Source organism: Aphidius gifuensis, linkage group LG3 (genome assembly GCF_014905175.1).
Source record: "Aphidius gifuensis isolate YNYX2018 linkage group LG3, ASM1490517v1, whole genome shotgun sequence".
NCBI lineage: Eukaryota > Metazoa > Arthropoda > Insecta > Hymenoptera > Braconidae > Aphidius > Aphidius gifuensis.
The window spans coordinates 5905371-5917179 of NC_057790.1; the positions used below are offsets into that span (position 1 = coordinate 5905371).

The 11809-nt window shown below is 24.4% G+C and overlaps 2 protein-coding genes across 2 annotated transcripts; both read right to left on the reverse strand.

Moving 5' to 3' along the window:
* Nucleotides 1-231: 231 nt before the first annotated feature.
* Nucleotides 232-5470, reverse strand: LOC122853553 (probable cytochrome P450 6a14). Its single transcript, XM_044154053.1, has 5 exons — nt 4651-5470; nt 4477-4545; nt 3971-4393; nt 3755-3889; nt 232-410 (listed from the first exon to the last, which is right to left on the reverse strand). Exons 1-5 carry the CDS (start codon nt 5387-5389, stop codon nt 232-234), a joined length of 1545 nt encoding a protein of 514 aa, XP_044009988.1. The 5' UTR covers nt 5390-5470.
* A 2080-nt stretch (nt 5471-7550) lies between these two features.
* Nucleotides 7551-10006, reverse strand: LOC122853554 (probable cytochrome P450 6a14). Its single transcript, XM_044154054.1, has 5 exons — nt 9801-10006; nt 8599-9059; nt 8373-8514; nt 7865-8287; nt 7551-7782 (listed from the first exon to the last, which is right to left on the reverse strand). Exons 1-5 carry the CDS (start codon nt 9970-9972, stop codon nt 7595-7597), a joined length of 1386 nt encoding a protein of 461 aa, XP_044009989.1. The 5' UTR covers nt 9973-10006; the 3' UTR covers nt 7551-7594.
* Nucleotides 10007-11809: the final 1803 nt, after the last annotated feature.

The window sequence follows — 11809 nt, forward strand, 5'->3', positions numbered from 1 at the left end:
CGCGCTTAAGATGAACACCTTCTTTCATATAGCAATAGAACAAGTGATACATCCTTTGAAATCATATCCATAGTAACAACAAAAAGTATAAATGATTGAGCAATCGGTAAACATTCATCAAATTCACTATCATCATTTTGTGATTGCAATATTAAATCATTACCATTGTTATTTGTATTATTATTATTTCTATTATTCATTTGTCCAGATGAATAATTATTATACATCTCATTAGTCATTACGATTAATATTTATTTGATTATTATTTTCAGCAGCATCATTCATTTTTGGTGTAGTATTATTGGGTAAACAATTTTTCCAATCTTTGTTATTATCTAATCCATAATTGTCACTATTATTATTATTATTACTAGTAGTATCAAATGGATCAATTGAAAAACTCTTATGAACTTTTTAATTCATCATTAATTTTAATTTTTGAATCTTCATGATCTTTCATGGTCGGACCAAGTATACGCTGACGTCTCTCATATTTTTGAATTTTTATTTTCTATTATTAAAATTTTTTTTTCATCTATTTCTAATTTTAAGATTTGTTTATTGAAATTAGTTTTAATTAATCAAACTTTCAGCACCAACTTCATTTTATTTTCGCTATATTTCCGAGTAATTACGTCTAATAACTTTACAATGTTAATTGTTTTATTAATTACATGATGTAATGAACCTGTGGTCAAATTTTCATCAAGTTATTCCATGTATTAGCCTGTGTAAATAATTTTCCAAGTTGTATGTGTAAGTGTGTATAAATGCATTGTCCCGCTGTATTTTTATTTTTTTCTAACACTAATACATCGAATAACTTTTTGAAAATTTGACCAGAGGTTTATTATTACATGACAATGATAAAACAATAAATATTGTAAAGTTATTAGACGTAATAGTTTATAATAATAATTATTTAAAATTAAAAAAATTAAAAAAAAAAATTTTTTTTTTGCTTTTTTTTTTTTTTTTCCGAGTAATTACGTCTAATAACTTTACAATGTTAATTGTTTTATTAATTACATGATGTAATGAACCTGTGGTCAAATTTTTATCAAGTTATTCCATGTATTAGTATGTGTAAATGATTTTTCAAGTTATATGTGTAATTGTGTATAAATGCATTGTCCCGCTGTATTTTTATTTTTTTCTAACACTAATACATCGAATAACTTTTTGAAAATTTGACCAGATGTTAATTATGATATAACAATAATAAAACAATTAACATTGTAAAGTTATTAGACGTAATTACTCGGAAAAAAAACAAAAAAGCAAAAAAAAAATTTTTTTTTTTAATTTTCTTGATTTTAAATAATTATTATTATAAACTATTACGTCTAATAACTTTACAATATTTATTGTTTTATCATTGTTATGTAATAATAAACCTGTGGTCAAATTTTCAAAAAGTTATTCGATGTATTAGTGTTAGAAAAAAATAAAAATACAGCGGGACAATGCATTTATACACACTTACACATATAACTTGAAAAATCATTTACACATACTAATACACGGAATAACTTGATAAAAATTCGACCACAGGTTCATTACATCATGTAATTAATAAAACAATTGACATTGTAAAGTTATTAGACGTAATTACTCGGAAAAAAAAAAAAAAAGCAAAAATAATAATAATAATAATAATAATAATAATAAAAAAAAAATTTTTTTTTTTAATTTATTGAATTTTAAATAATTATTATTATAAACTATTACGTCTAATAACTTTACAATATTTATTGTTTTATCATTGTCATGTAATAATAAACCTCTGGTCAAATTTTCAAAAAGTTATTCGATGTAGTAGTGTTAGAAAAAAATAAAAATACCGCGGTACAACGTGGTCGACTATACATACACATACAATTTGAAAAATCATTTACACAGACTAATACATGGAATAACTTGATGAAAATTTGACCACAGGTTCATTACATCATGTAATTAATAAAACAATTACCATTGTAAAGTTATTAGACGTAATTACTCGAAAAAAGAAAAATTTTTTCAATTTTTTTGATTTTAAATAATTATTATTATAAACTATTACGTCTAATAACTTTACAATATTTATTGTTTTATCATTGTCATGTAATAATAAACCTCTGGTCAAATTTTCAAAAAGTTATTCGATGTATTAGTGTTAGAAAAAAATAAAAATACAGCGGGACAATGCATTTATACACACTTACACATACAACTTGGAAAATTATTTACACAGGCTAATACATGGAATAACTTGATGAAAATTTGACCACAGGTTCATTACATCATGTAATTAATAAAACAATTAACATTGTAAAGTTATTAGACGTAATTACTCGGAAAAAAAAAAAAAAGCAAAAAAAAAATTTTTTTTTTTAATTTTTTTAATTTTAAATAATTATTATTATAAACTATTACGTCTAATAACTTTACAATATTTATTGTTTTATCATTGTTATGTAATAATAAACCTGTGGTCAAATTTTCAAAAAGTTATTCCATGTATTAGTGTTAGAAAAAAATAAAAATACAGCGGGATAATGCATTTATACACACTTACACATATAACTTGAAAAATCATTTACACATACTAATACACGGAATAACTTGATCAAAATTTGACCACAGGTTCAATACATCATGTAATTAATAAAACAATTAACATTGTAAAGTTATTAGATGTAATTACTCGGAAAAAAAACAAAAAAGCAAAAAAAAAATTTTTTTTTTTAATTTTTTTGATTTTAAATAATTATTATTATAAACTATTACGTCTAATAACTTTACAATATTTATTGTTTTATCATTGTCATGTAATAATAAACCTCTGGTCAAATTTTCAAAAAGTTATTCGATGTATTAGTGTTAGAAAAAAATAAAAATACAGCGGGACAATGCATTTATACACACTTACACATACAACTTGGAAAATTATTTACACAGGCTAATACATGGAATAACTTGATGAAAATTTGACCACAGGTTCATTACATCATGTAATTAATAAAACAATTAACATTGTAAAGTTATTAGACGTAATTACTCGGAAAAAAAAACAAAAAAGCAAAAAAAAAATTTTTTTTTTTAATTTTTTTGATTTTAAATAATTATTATTATAAACTATTACGTCTAATAACTTTACAATATTCATTGTTTTATTATTGTTATATCATAATTAACATCTGGTCAAATTTTCAAAAAGTTATTCGATGTATTAGTGTTAGAAAAAAATAAAAATACAGCGGGACAATGCATTTATACACACTTACACATACAACTTGGAAAATTATTTAAACAAATTTATTTGAAAGAAAGAAAAAAGAAATATTTCTAAAAAAAAAATAATATTTTACATTATAAAAATTATAGAATGAAAAAAAAAAAGAAAATCTATCCAATTTTTTTTTTCACTAAAATCTTGGGGCAACGGAGTCTGAGCCGGCCCTGCTAGAGCGGCCGATTCGGCGGCGAGCTTCAGCGTCATTTTCGCTATATTTGAAAGAGAACGACATAGTTAAAAATAAATAGATAATGTTAATAAACAAGCCTACAATCTAATAACAACATTTATAAAAAAATATATATATAAATAATTTGAAATTAGAAAAAAAAAAGAGTGATAGATAATTAATAAATTAAAGCATATTAATTTTCTTTTTAAAATATTTTTATTTGTTTATTTAGTTACATTCTATATTATACTAGCAATTTACTTTAATCTTCGATTAAAGTGGCTCAAAAACAAGATGAATACCATTTTTTGGAGTTAAAATAAATGAGCCTTTATCCATCTCATATGGTACCACTGTTGATTTTGACGGTTTGACTCTATAATTTTTTAAAATTTTAATAATCCCCAGTTTATATTGATAACCAGCAAACCGAAGTCCTAAAAATAAAAATAATATTTCGAAATAATTAATAATACAATTTTTTGGTTATTGAAAAAAAAAGAAATAAAAATAAATACCTATGCAATTTTTAGGACCATCCCCAAAAGCTAAAAATGTCATAGGATGTCTCTGGGCCTTGGCACTATCAGTAAAACGTTCAGGATCAAATTTCTCTGGGCTTGGATAATAGCTTGGATCATGATGAATAGCATAAACTGGTATATTAACGTTTGTTCCTTTTTCAATTGTCGTATTTGTTTCTGGTATTTTATATGATCTACAAGCTCTCCTAATGAGCGTTAAAATTGGCGGATCTTTTCTCACAGTTTCTTGCATTACCATATCGAGATATTTCATACTGTTAATAACATCATAAGTTAATTGTCCATCACTATTCTTTAATGTTTCAATGATCTCATTTCTTAATTTTTCCTGTACTTTAGGCTCAACAGCAAGTTCATAGAGTGACATTGAAATTAAAGTGCTACTTGTCTCAAAACCTTGAGAAGTAAATAAACAAATAATTTATAATTATACCACTACAATAATTATCAATTAAATAATATAAAATAATTTTACAAACCTCCCAAGAAAAATACAAATGCCTGAGCAGTCATTAGACTATCAGTAAATTCAATTTCATTATCATTTTCTGTTTTTTTAATATTGATAAATAAATCAATTAAATCATTTCTAATAATATTATTTTTTTTTCTTATATCAATTGTTTCATTAATTGTATCCATAAAAAATTTACTTGATTTTGAATCATTTATGCTTATTTTTAAAAGTGTAAACAACTGCGGTGAAATTTCTCCTAATAAACTTTTCATAATCGCATAAAAATTTGATTCAAATACTTTTCTACCAATTTTACGAAATTCACTTTCATCATTTGATAATGCATTCATATTTATTCCAAATGCACATGAACCTATAACATCAGTTGTAAATTTCGCAGCAACTTCTCGACAGTCAATGACGTTTGATTTTTTCAATTGATTCGATAAATATATTTCAAAATGATCAGCACATTCTACCATCAATTCAATCATTTGTTTTAATTTTCCAGTTGTAAATAATGGTGTTAGTTTAGCACGTATGAATTTCCATCTTGGTCCATCAATATTAACAATATTTGCAGAAAGTGGATCAGTGTCCTCATTTATAAGAATTCCACGTCCATTAAATGTATCAAAATCTTTGATTAATATTGTTTTTATCAAATCAAGATCATTGATTATTAATTGAGGACTGTGACCTTTGTAAACTCCAACAAATGATTCATGTTTCCATTTTGTATATATATTTTGAATCACTTGACCAGCTGTTAATTTTTTCAAAAACAATTTAGTAAAATTACCAAACACTGGTACTGGCTTAGGACCAGGTACACCAAGATTTTCCCAGTAATTTAATTTCTTTGTTATCAAATAAAATATTGTCAAAATAATTAAAATAAGTGCTACGATATATGTTTGTATTTGAAATTCCATTTTATCTTGCGTTTACACACTATGCACAATTTTATTGTGCACCTACTCACTTGATAGAGAATATAACAATGAATTAAAATACTTGCAAATGATGAAAATATATAATACGTAGCTTACACCTGATGCAATATGACTTGCAATGATAATCAATTATACATTGATAAGTAATTATCAATATTCGCAAAGTCAAACTAAACTTTTTATTCAACACGTTTTGCAAAAGTTAAGTATAAATTTATCAAATACATTTTAAGTACTCGAAAATAAAAAATGTGAATAATAATTGAATGAATATTTAAAAAGATAATTTGCATACAATTTTTATTCTGTGAATTTTCTGAATATATATATATTTTATTTTACACATTAATTCAGCCAGTTAAAATTGAATAAAACTCAAATTATTAATTACAAGAAACGCGCTTAAGATGAACACCTTCTTTCATATAGCAATAGAACAAGTGATACATCCTTTGAAATCATATCCATAGTAACAACAAAAAGTATAAATGATTAAGCAATCATAAAACATTCATCAAATTCACTATCATCATTTTGCGATTGCAATATTAAATCATTACCATTGTTATTTGTAGTATTATTATTGCTGTTATTCATTTGTCCAGATGAATAATTATTATACATCTCATTAGTCATTACGATTAATATTCATTTGATTATTATTTTCAGCAGCATCATTTATTTTTGGTGTAGTATTATTGGGTAAACAATTTTTCCAATCTTTGTTATTATTTAATTCATAATTGTAACTATTATTATTATTATTATTACTAGTAGTATCAATCGGATCAATTAAACAACTGTATAAACTTTTTAATTCATCATTAATATCAATTTTTAAATCTTCATGTTGTTCATCATTCCAGTAATTATTTTGATAATCATTATTATCTGAATTGGCTGTTAATTTATCAGAATCCATTATCATTTGTTATTTTTTCATTTGCTGATATTAATTTATAAATATTATTAATATATTTGATTGTTCATTTATGTTTTTATCTGTTGGTGCTTGTAGCATTTTTATCAACAGAACTGTTCACTTGCTTATATCCAATACTTGGTTATTTAAATTTTCAACTTCAGATACTTCTTCTTCTTTATATGTTTTTGGTGATAATTTATTTGCATGTGGACATATCAATTTCAATAGCATGCCACTTGTTATTGATATTTTTTTATCATTTATTGATGGACTTTGTCTTTCTGAATTATTAATAGAAATTTTATTTTCAACTAAATGAATATTATTTTTATTTGAAAATATTATAAATTATCAAATTATTTTATTTTTATCTTGAAAATATTTTAAATTTATATATTTAATTGAAATATGAAATTAAATTATTTAAAATTTAAGACAATCGAAATATTTCGATTCGATCAATTACCAAAAATTAAATTTTAAATTACCAAAGAGAAATTTTTAATTTAAAAAATATTCAATAAAAAAATATTATTTAATTTTAATAATAATTAAACAGTAATAAACAAAAGAAAACCAATATGTAATTACTAATTAGTTATGGAAATGACTAGCAGATGGCAAAAAAAAAAGCATTCTCACATGTGGTGATGTCGCAAATCGTTTCTATATAATGAAAAAACCAAGTGAAATTTTTACTAAGAGAGACGAGCAAGTACGCACTTACCGTGGCTACGGATTTCCTTCGGGATTGGGTCCGTACATGCACGGGATAGTAGTAGATTGCTACTCTCCCGTATCTTTTAGAAGACCACCAGAGTTTTTAAAGACTTTTCTATAGTCTTCTAAACTCTATGGTCTTCTATGGCCTGTTGAGTCATGATCTTTCACGGTCAGACCAGGTCGCTGCTGACGTCTCTCATATTTTTGCATTTTTATTTTCTATCATGACAATTTTTTTTCATCTATTTTTAATTTCAAGATTTGTCTATTGAAATGAGTTTTAATTAATCAAACTTTCAGCACCAACTTCATTTTTGTTTCGCTATATTTGCAAGAGGAAGAGACAGGCAGTTATAAATAAATAGATAATGTAAACAAACAAGCCTACAATCTAATAACAACATTTATCAATAAATATATATATAAATAATTTGAAATTAGAAAAAAAAAAGAGTGATAGATAATTAATAAATTAGAGCGTATTAATTTTCTTTTTAAAATATTTTTATTTGTTTATTTAGTTACATTCTATTATACTAGCAATTTATTTTAATCTTAGATTGAAGTGGCTCGAAAACAAGATGAATACCATTTTTTGGAGTTAAAATAAATGAGCCTTTATCAATTTCATATGGTACCACTGTTGACTTTGACGGTTTGACTCTGTAATTTTTTAAAATTTTAATAATCCCCAGTTTAAATTGGTAACCAGCAAACCGAAGTCCTAAAAATAAAAATAATATTTCGAAATAATTAATAATACAATTTTTTGGTTATTGAAAAAATAAAGAAATAAAAATAAATACCTATGCAATTTTTAGGACCATCCCCAAAAGCCAAAAATGTCATAGGATGTCTCTGGGCCTTGGCACTATCAGTAAAACGTTCAGGATCAAATTTCTCTGGGCTTGGATAAAAGCTTGGATCATGATGAATAGCATAAACTGGTATATTAACGGTTGTTCCTTTTTCAATTGTCGTAATTGTTTCTGGTATTTTATATGATCTACAAGCTCTCCTAATGAGCGTTAAAATCGGTGGATCTTTTCTCAGAGTTTCTTGCATTACCATATCGAGATATTTCATACTGTTAATAACATCATAACTCAATTGTCCATCATTATTCTTCAATGTTTCAATGATCTCATTTCTTAATTTCTCCTGTACTTTTGGCTCAAAAGCAAGTTCATAGAGTGACATTGAAATTAAAGTGCTACTTGTCTCAAAACCTTGAAAAGTAAATATAAACAAATAATTTATAATTATACAAGTACAATAATTATCAATTAAATAATATAAAATAATTTTACAAACCTCCCAAGAAAAATACAAATGCCTGAGCAGTCATTAGACTATCAGTAAATTCAATTTCATTATTATTCTCTGTTTTTTTAATATTGATAAATAAATCAATTAAATCATTTCTAATAATATTATTTTTTTTTCTAATATCAATTGTTTCATTAATTGTATCTATAAAAAATTTATTTGATTTTGAATCATTTATGCTTATTTTTAAAAGTGTAAACAACTGCGGTGAAATTTCTCCTAATAAACTTTTCATAATCGCATAAAAATTTGATTCAAATACTTTTCTACCAATTTTACGAAATTCACTTTCATCATTTGATAAGGCATTCATGTTTATTCCAAATGCACAAGAACCTATGACATCAGTTGTAAATTTCGCAGCAACTTCTCGACAGTCAATGACGTTTGATTTTTTTAATTGATTCGATAAATATATTTCAAAATGATCAGCACATTCTACCATCAATTCAATCATTTGTTTTAATTTACTAGTCGTAAATAATGGTGTTAATTTAGCACGTATGAATTTCCATCTTGGTCCATCAATATTAACAATATTTGCAGAAAGTGGATCAGTGTCCTCATTTATAAGAATTCCACGTCCATTAAATGTATCAAAATCTTTGATTAATATTGTTTTTATCAAATCAAGATCATTGATTATTAATTGAGGACTGTGACCTTTGTAAACTCAACAAATGCTTCATGTTTCCATTTTGTATATATATTTTAGCCAAAACACTTGGTTTGCGGCTAACCCTCAACAATTTATTTTATTTTGATATGTTATTGTCCTAAAAAGACCCATTATTTTTTTTTTTTCTTCAATTTTTATTGGCGCCACCGTCAGAATTTCATGATATCTCATAAGAAACGCCTTTTTTTTGCTGAATTTTTTATCACAGATTCATATGCAAAACAATTATTTAAGCCCTTCAATAGTTGGCAATCAATTTGTGAAGTATTTTTTTGATTTTTGAAATTTCAATTTTTTAAACTTTTCAAATAATTTTATTTTTTTTAAATGTAAAACGAAAAGCAAATTTATTCTTATGAAATTTTCAATTTCTTTTTTAGTTTTCGAAAAACCACATAACAATTCAAGCAGTAAAAAAGAGCAAACTATATTATTTCTCAAAACTAAAAAGATTTGAAAATTTCATGAAAGAACAAGATTTTCTTTTCATATTCTACATCTAAAAATAAAAATTACGAAAAAAATTTTTTTTCAAGAATGATTTTAAAATAAAAAAAACTATTTTCCCAATGATTCATTTCAGTGAAAGGCAAAATACTTGTTTTGCGTCATACCAGCAAAATAATTAATAATATTTTTTCAAATTAAGAAAAAAACACAGTGACAGGAAAATTTTGTAAAAATTAACGAAAATGCAATCATCTATGATTTTCATGCTATTTTGAATCACCGACCAGCTGTTAATTTTTTCAAAAACAATTTAGTAAAATTACCAAACACTGGTACTGGCTTAGGACCAGGTACACCAAGATTTTCCCAATAATTTAATTTTTTTGTTACCAAATAAAATATTGTCAAAATAATTAGAATAAATCCTATGGTATATGTTTGTATTTGAAATTCCATTTTATCTTGCGTTTACACACTATGCACAATTTTATTGTGCTCCTACTCACTTGTAGAGAATATAACAATGAACTAAAATACTTGCAAATGATGAAAATATATAATACGTAGCTTACACCTGATGCAATATGACTTGCAATGATAATCAATTATACATTGATAAGTAATTATCAATATTCGCAAAGTCAAACTAAACTTTTTATTCAACACGTTTTGCAAAAGTTAAGTATAAATTTATCAAATACATTTTAAGTACTCGAAAATAAAAAATGTGAATAATAATTTAATGAATATTTAAAAACATAATTTACATACAATTTTTATTCTGTGAATTTTTTGAATATTTATATATTTTATTTTACACATTAATTCAGCCAGTTAAAATTGAATAAAACTCAAATTATTAATTACAAGAAACGCGCTTAAGATGAACACCTTCTTTCATATAGCAATAGAACAAGTAATACATCCTTTGAAATCATATTCATAGTAACAACAAAAAGTATAAATGATTGAGCAATCATAAAACATTCATCAAATTCACTATCATCATTTTGCGATTGCAATATTAAATCATTACCATTGTTATTTGTAGTATTATTATTGCTGTTATTCAATTGTCCAGATGAATAATTATTATACATCTCATTAGTCATGACGATTGAGATTTATTTGATTATTATTTTCAGCAGCATCATTTATTTTTGGTGTAGTATTATTGGGAAAAAAATTTTTCCAATCTTTGTTATTATTTAATTCATAATTGTAACTATTATTATTATTATTATTATTATTATTATTATAAACTTTTTAATTCATCATTAATATCAGTTTTTAAATCTTCATGTTGTTCATCATTCCAGTAATTATTTTGATAATCATTATTATCTGAATTGGCTGTTAATTTATCAGAATCAGCTCCATTATCATTTGTTATTTTTTCATTTGCTGCTATTAATTTATAAATATTATTAATATATTTGATTGTTCATTTATGTTTTTATCTGTTGGTGCTTGTAGCATTTTTTTCAAGAGAACTGTTCACTTGCTTATATCGAACACTTTGTTATTTAAATTTTCAACTTCAGATAATTCTTTTTCTTTATATGTTTTTGGTGATAATTTATTTGCATGTGGACATATCAATTCCAATAGCATGCCACTTGTTATTGATATTTTTTTATCATTTATTGATGGATTTTGTCTTTCTGAATTATTAGTAGAAATTTTATTTTCAACTAAATGAATATTATTTTTATTTGAAAATATTATAAATTATCAAATTATTTTATTTTTATCTTGAAAATATTTTAAATTTATATATTTAATTGAAATATGAAATTGAATTATTTAAAATTTAGAACAATCGAAATATTTCGATTCGATCAATTACCAAAAATTAAATTTTAAATTACCAAAGAGAAATTTTTAATTTAAAAAATATTCAATAAAAAAATATTATTTAATTTTAATAATAATTAAACAGTAATAAACAAAAGAAAACCAATATGTAATTAGTTATGGAAATGACTAGCAGATGGCAAAAAAAAAAGCATTCTCACATGTGGTGATGTCGCAAATCGTTTCTATATAATGAAAAAACCAAGTGAAATTTGTACTAAGAGAGACGAGCTACTACGCACTTACCGTGGCTACGGCTTTCCTTCGGGATTGGGTGCGTACATGCACGGGATAGTAGTAAATTGCTACTCTCCCGTATCTTTTAGAAGACCATCCAGAGTTTTCAAAGACTTTTCTATAGTCTTCTAAACTCTATGGTCTTCTAGGCCTGTTAAGTCATGATCTTTCACGGTCAGACCAGGTCGCTGCTTGACGA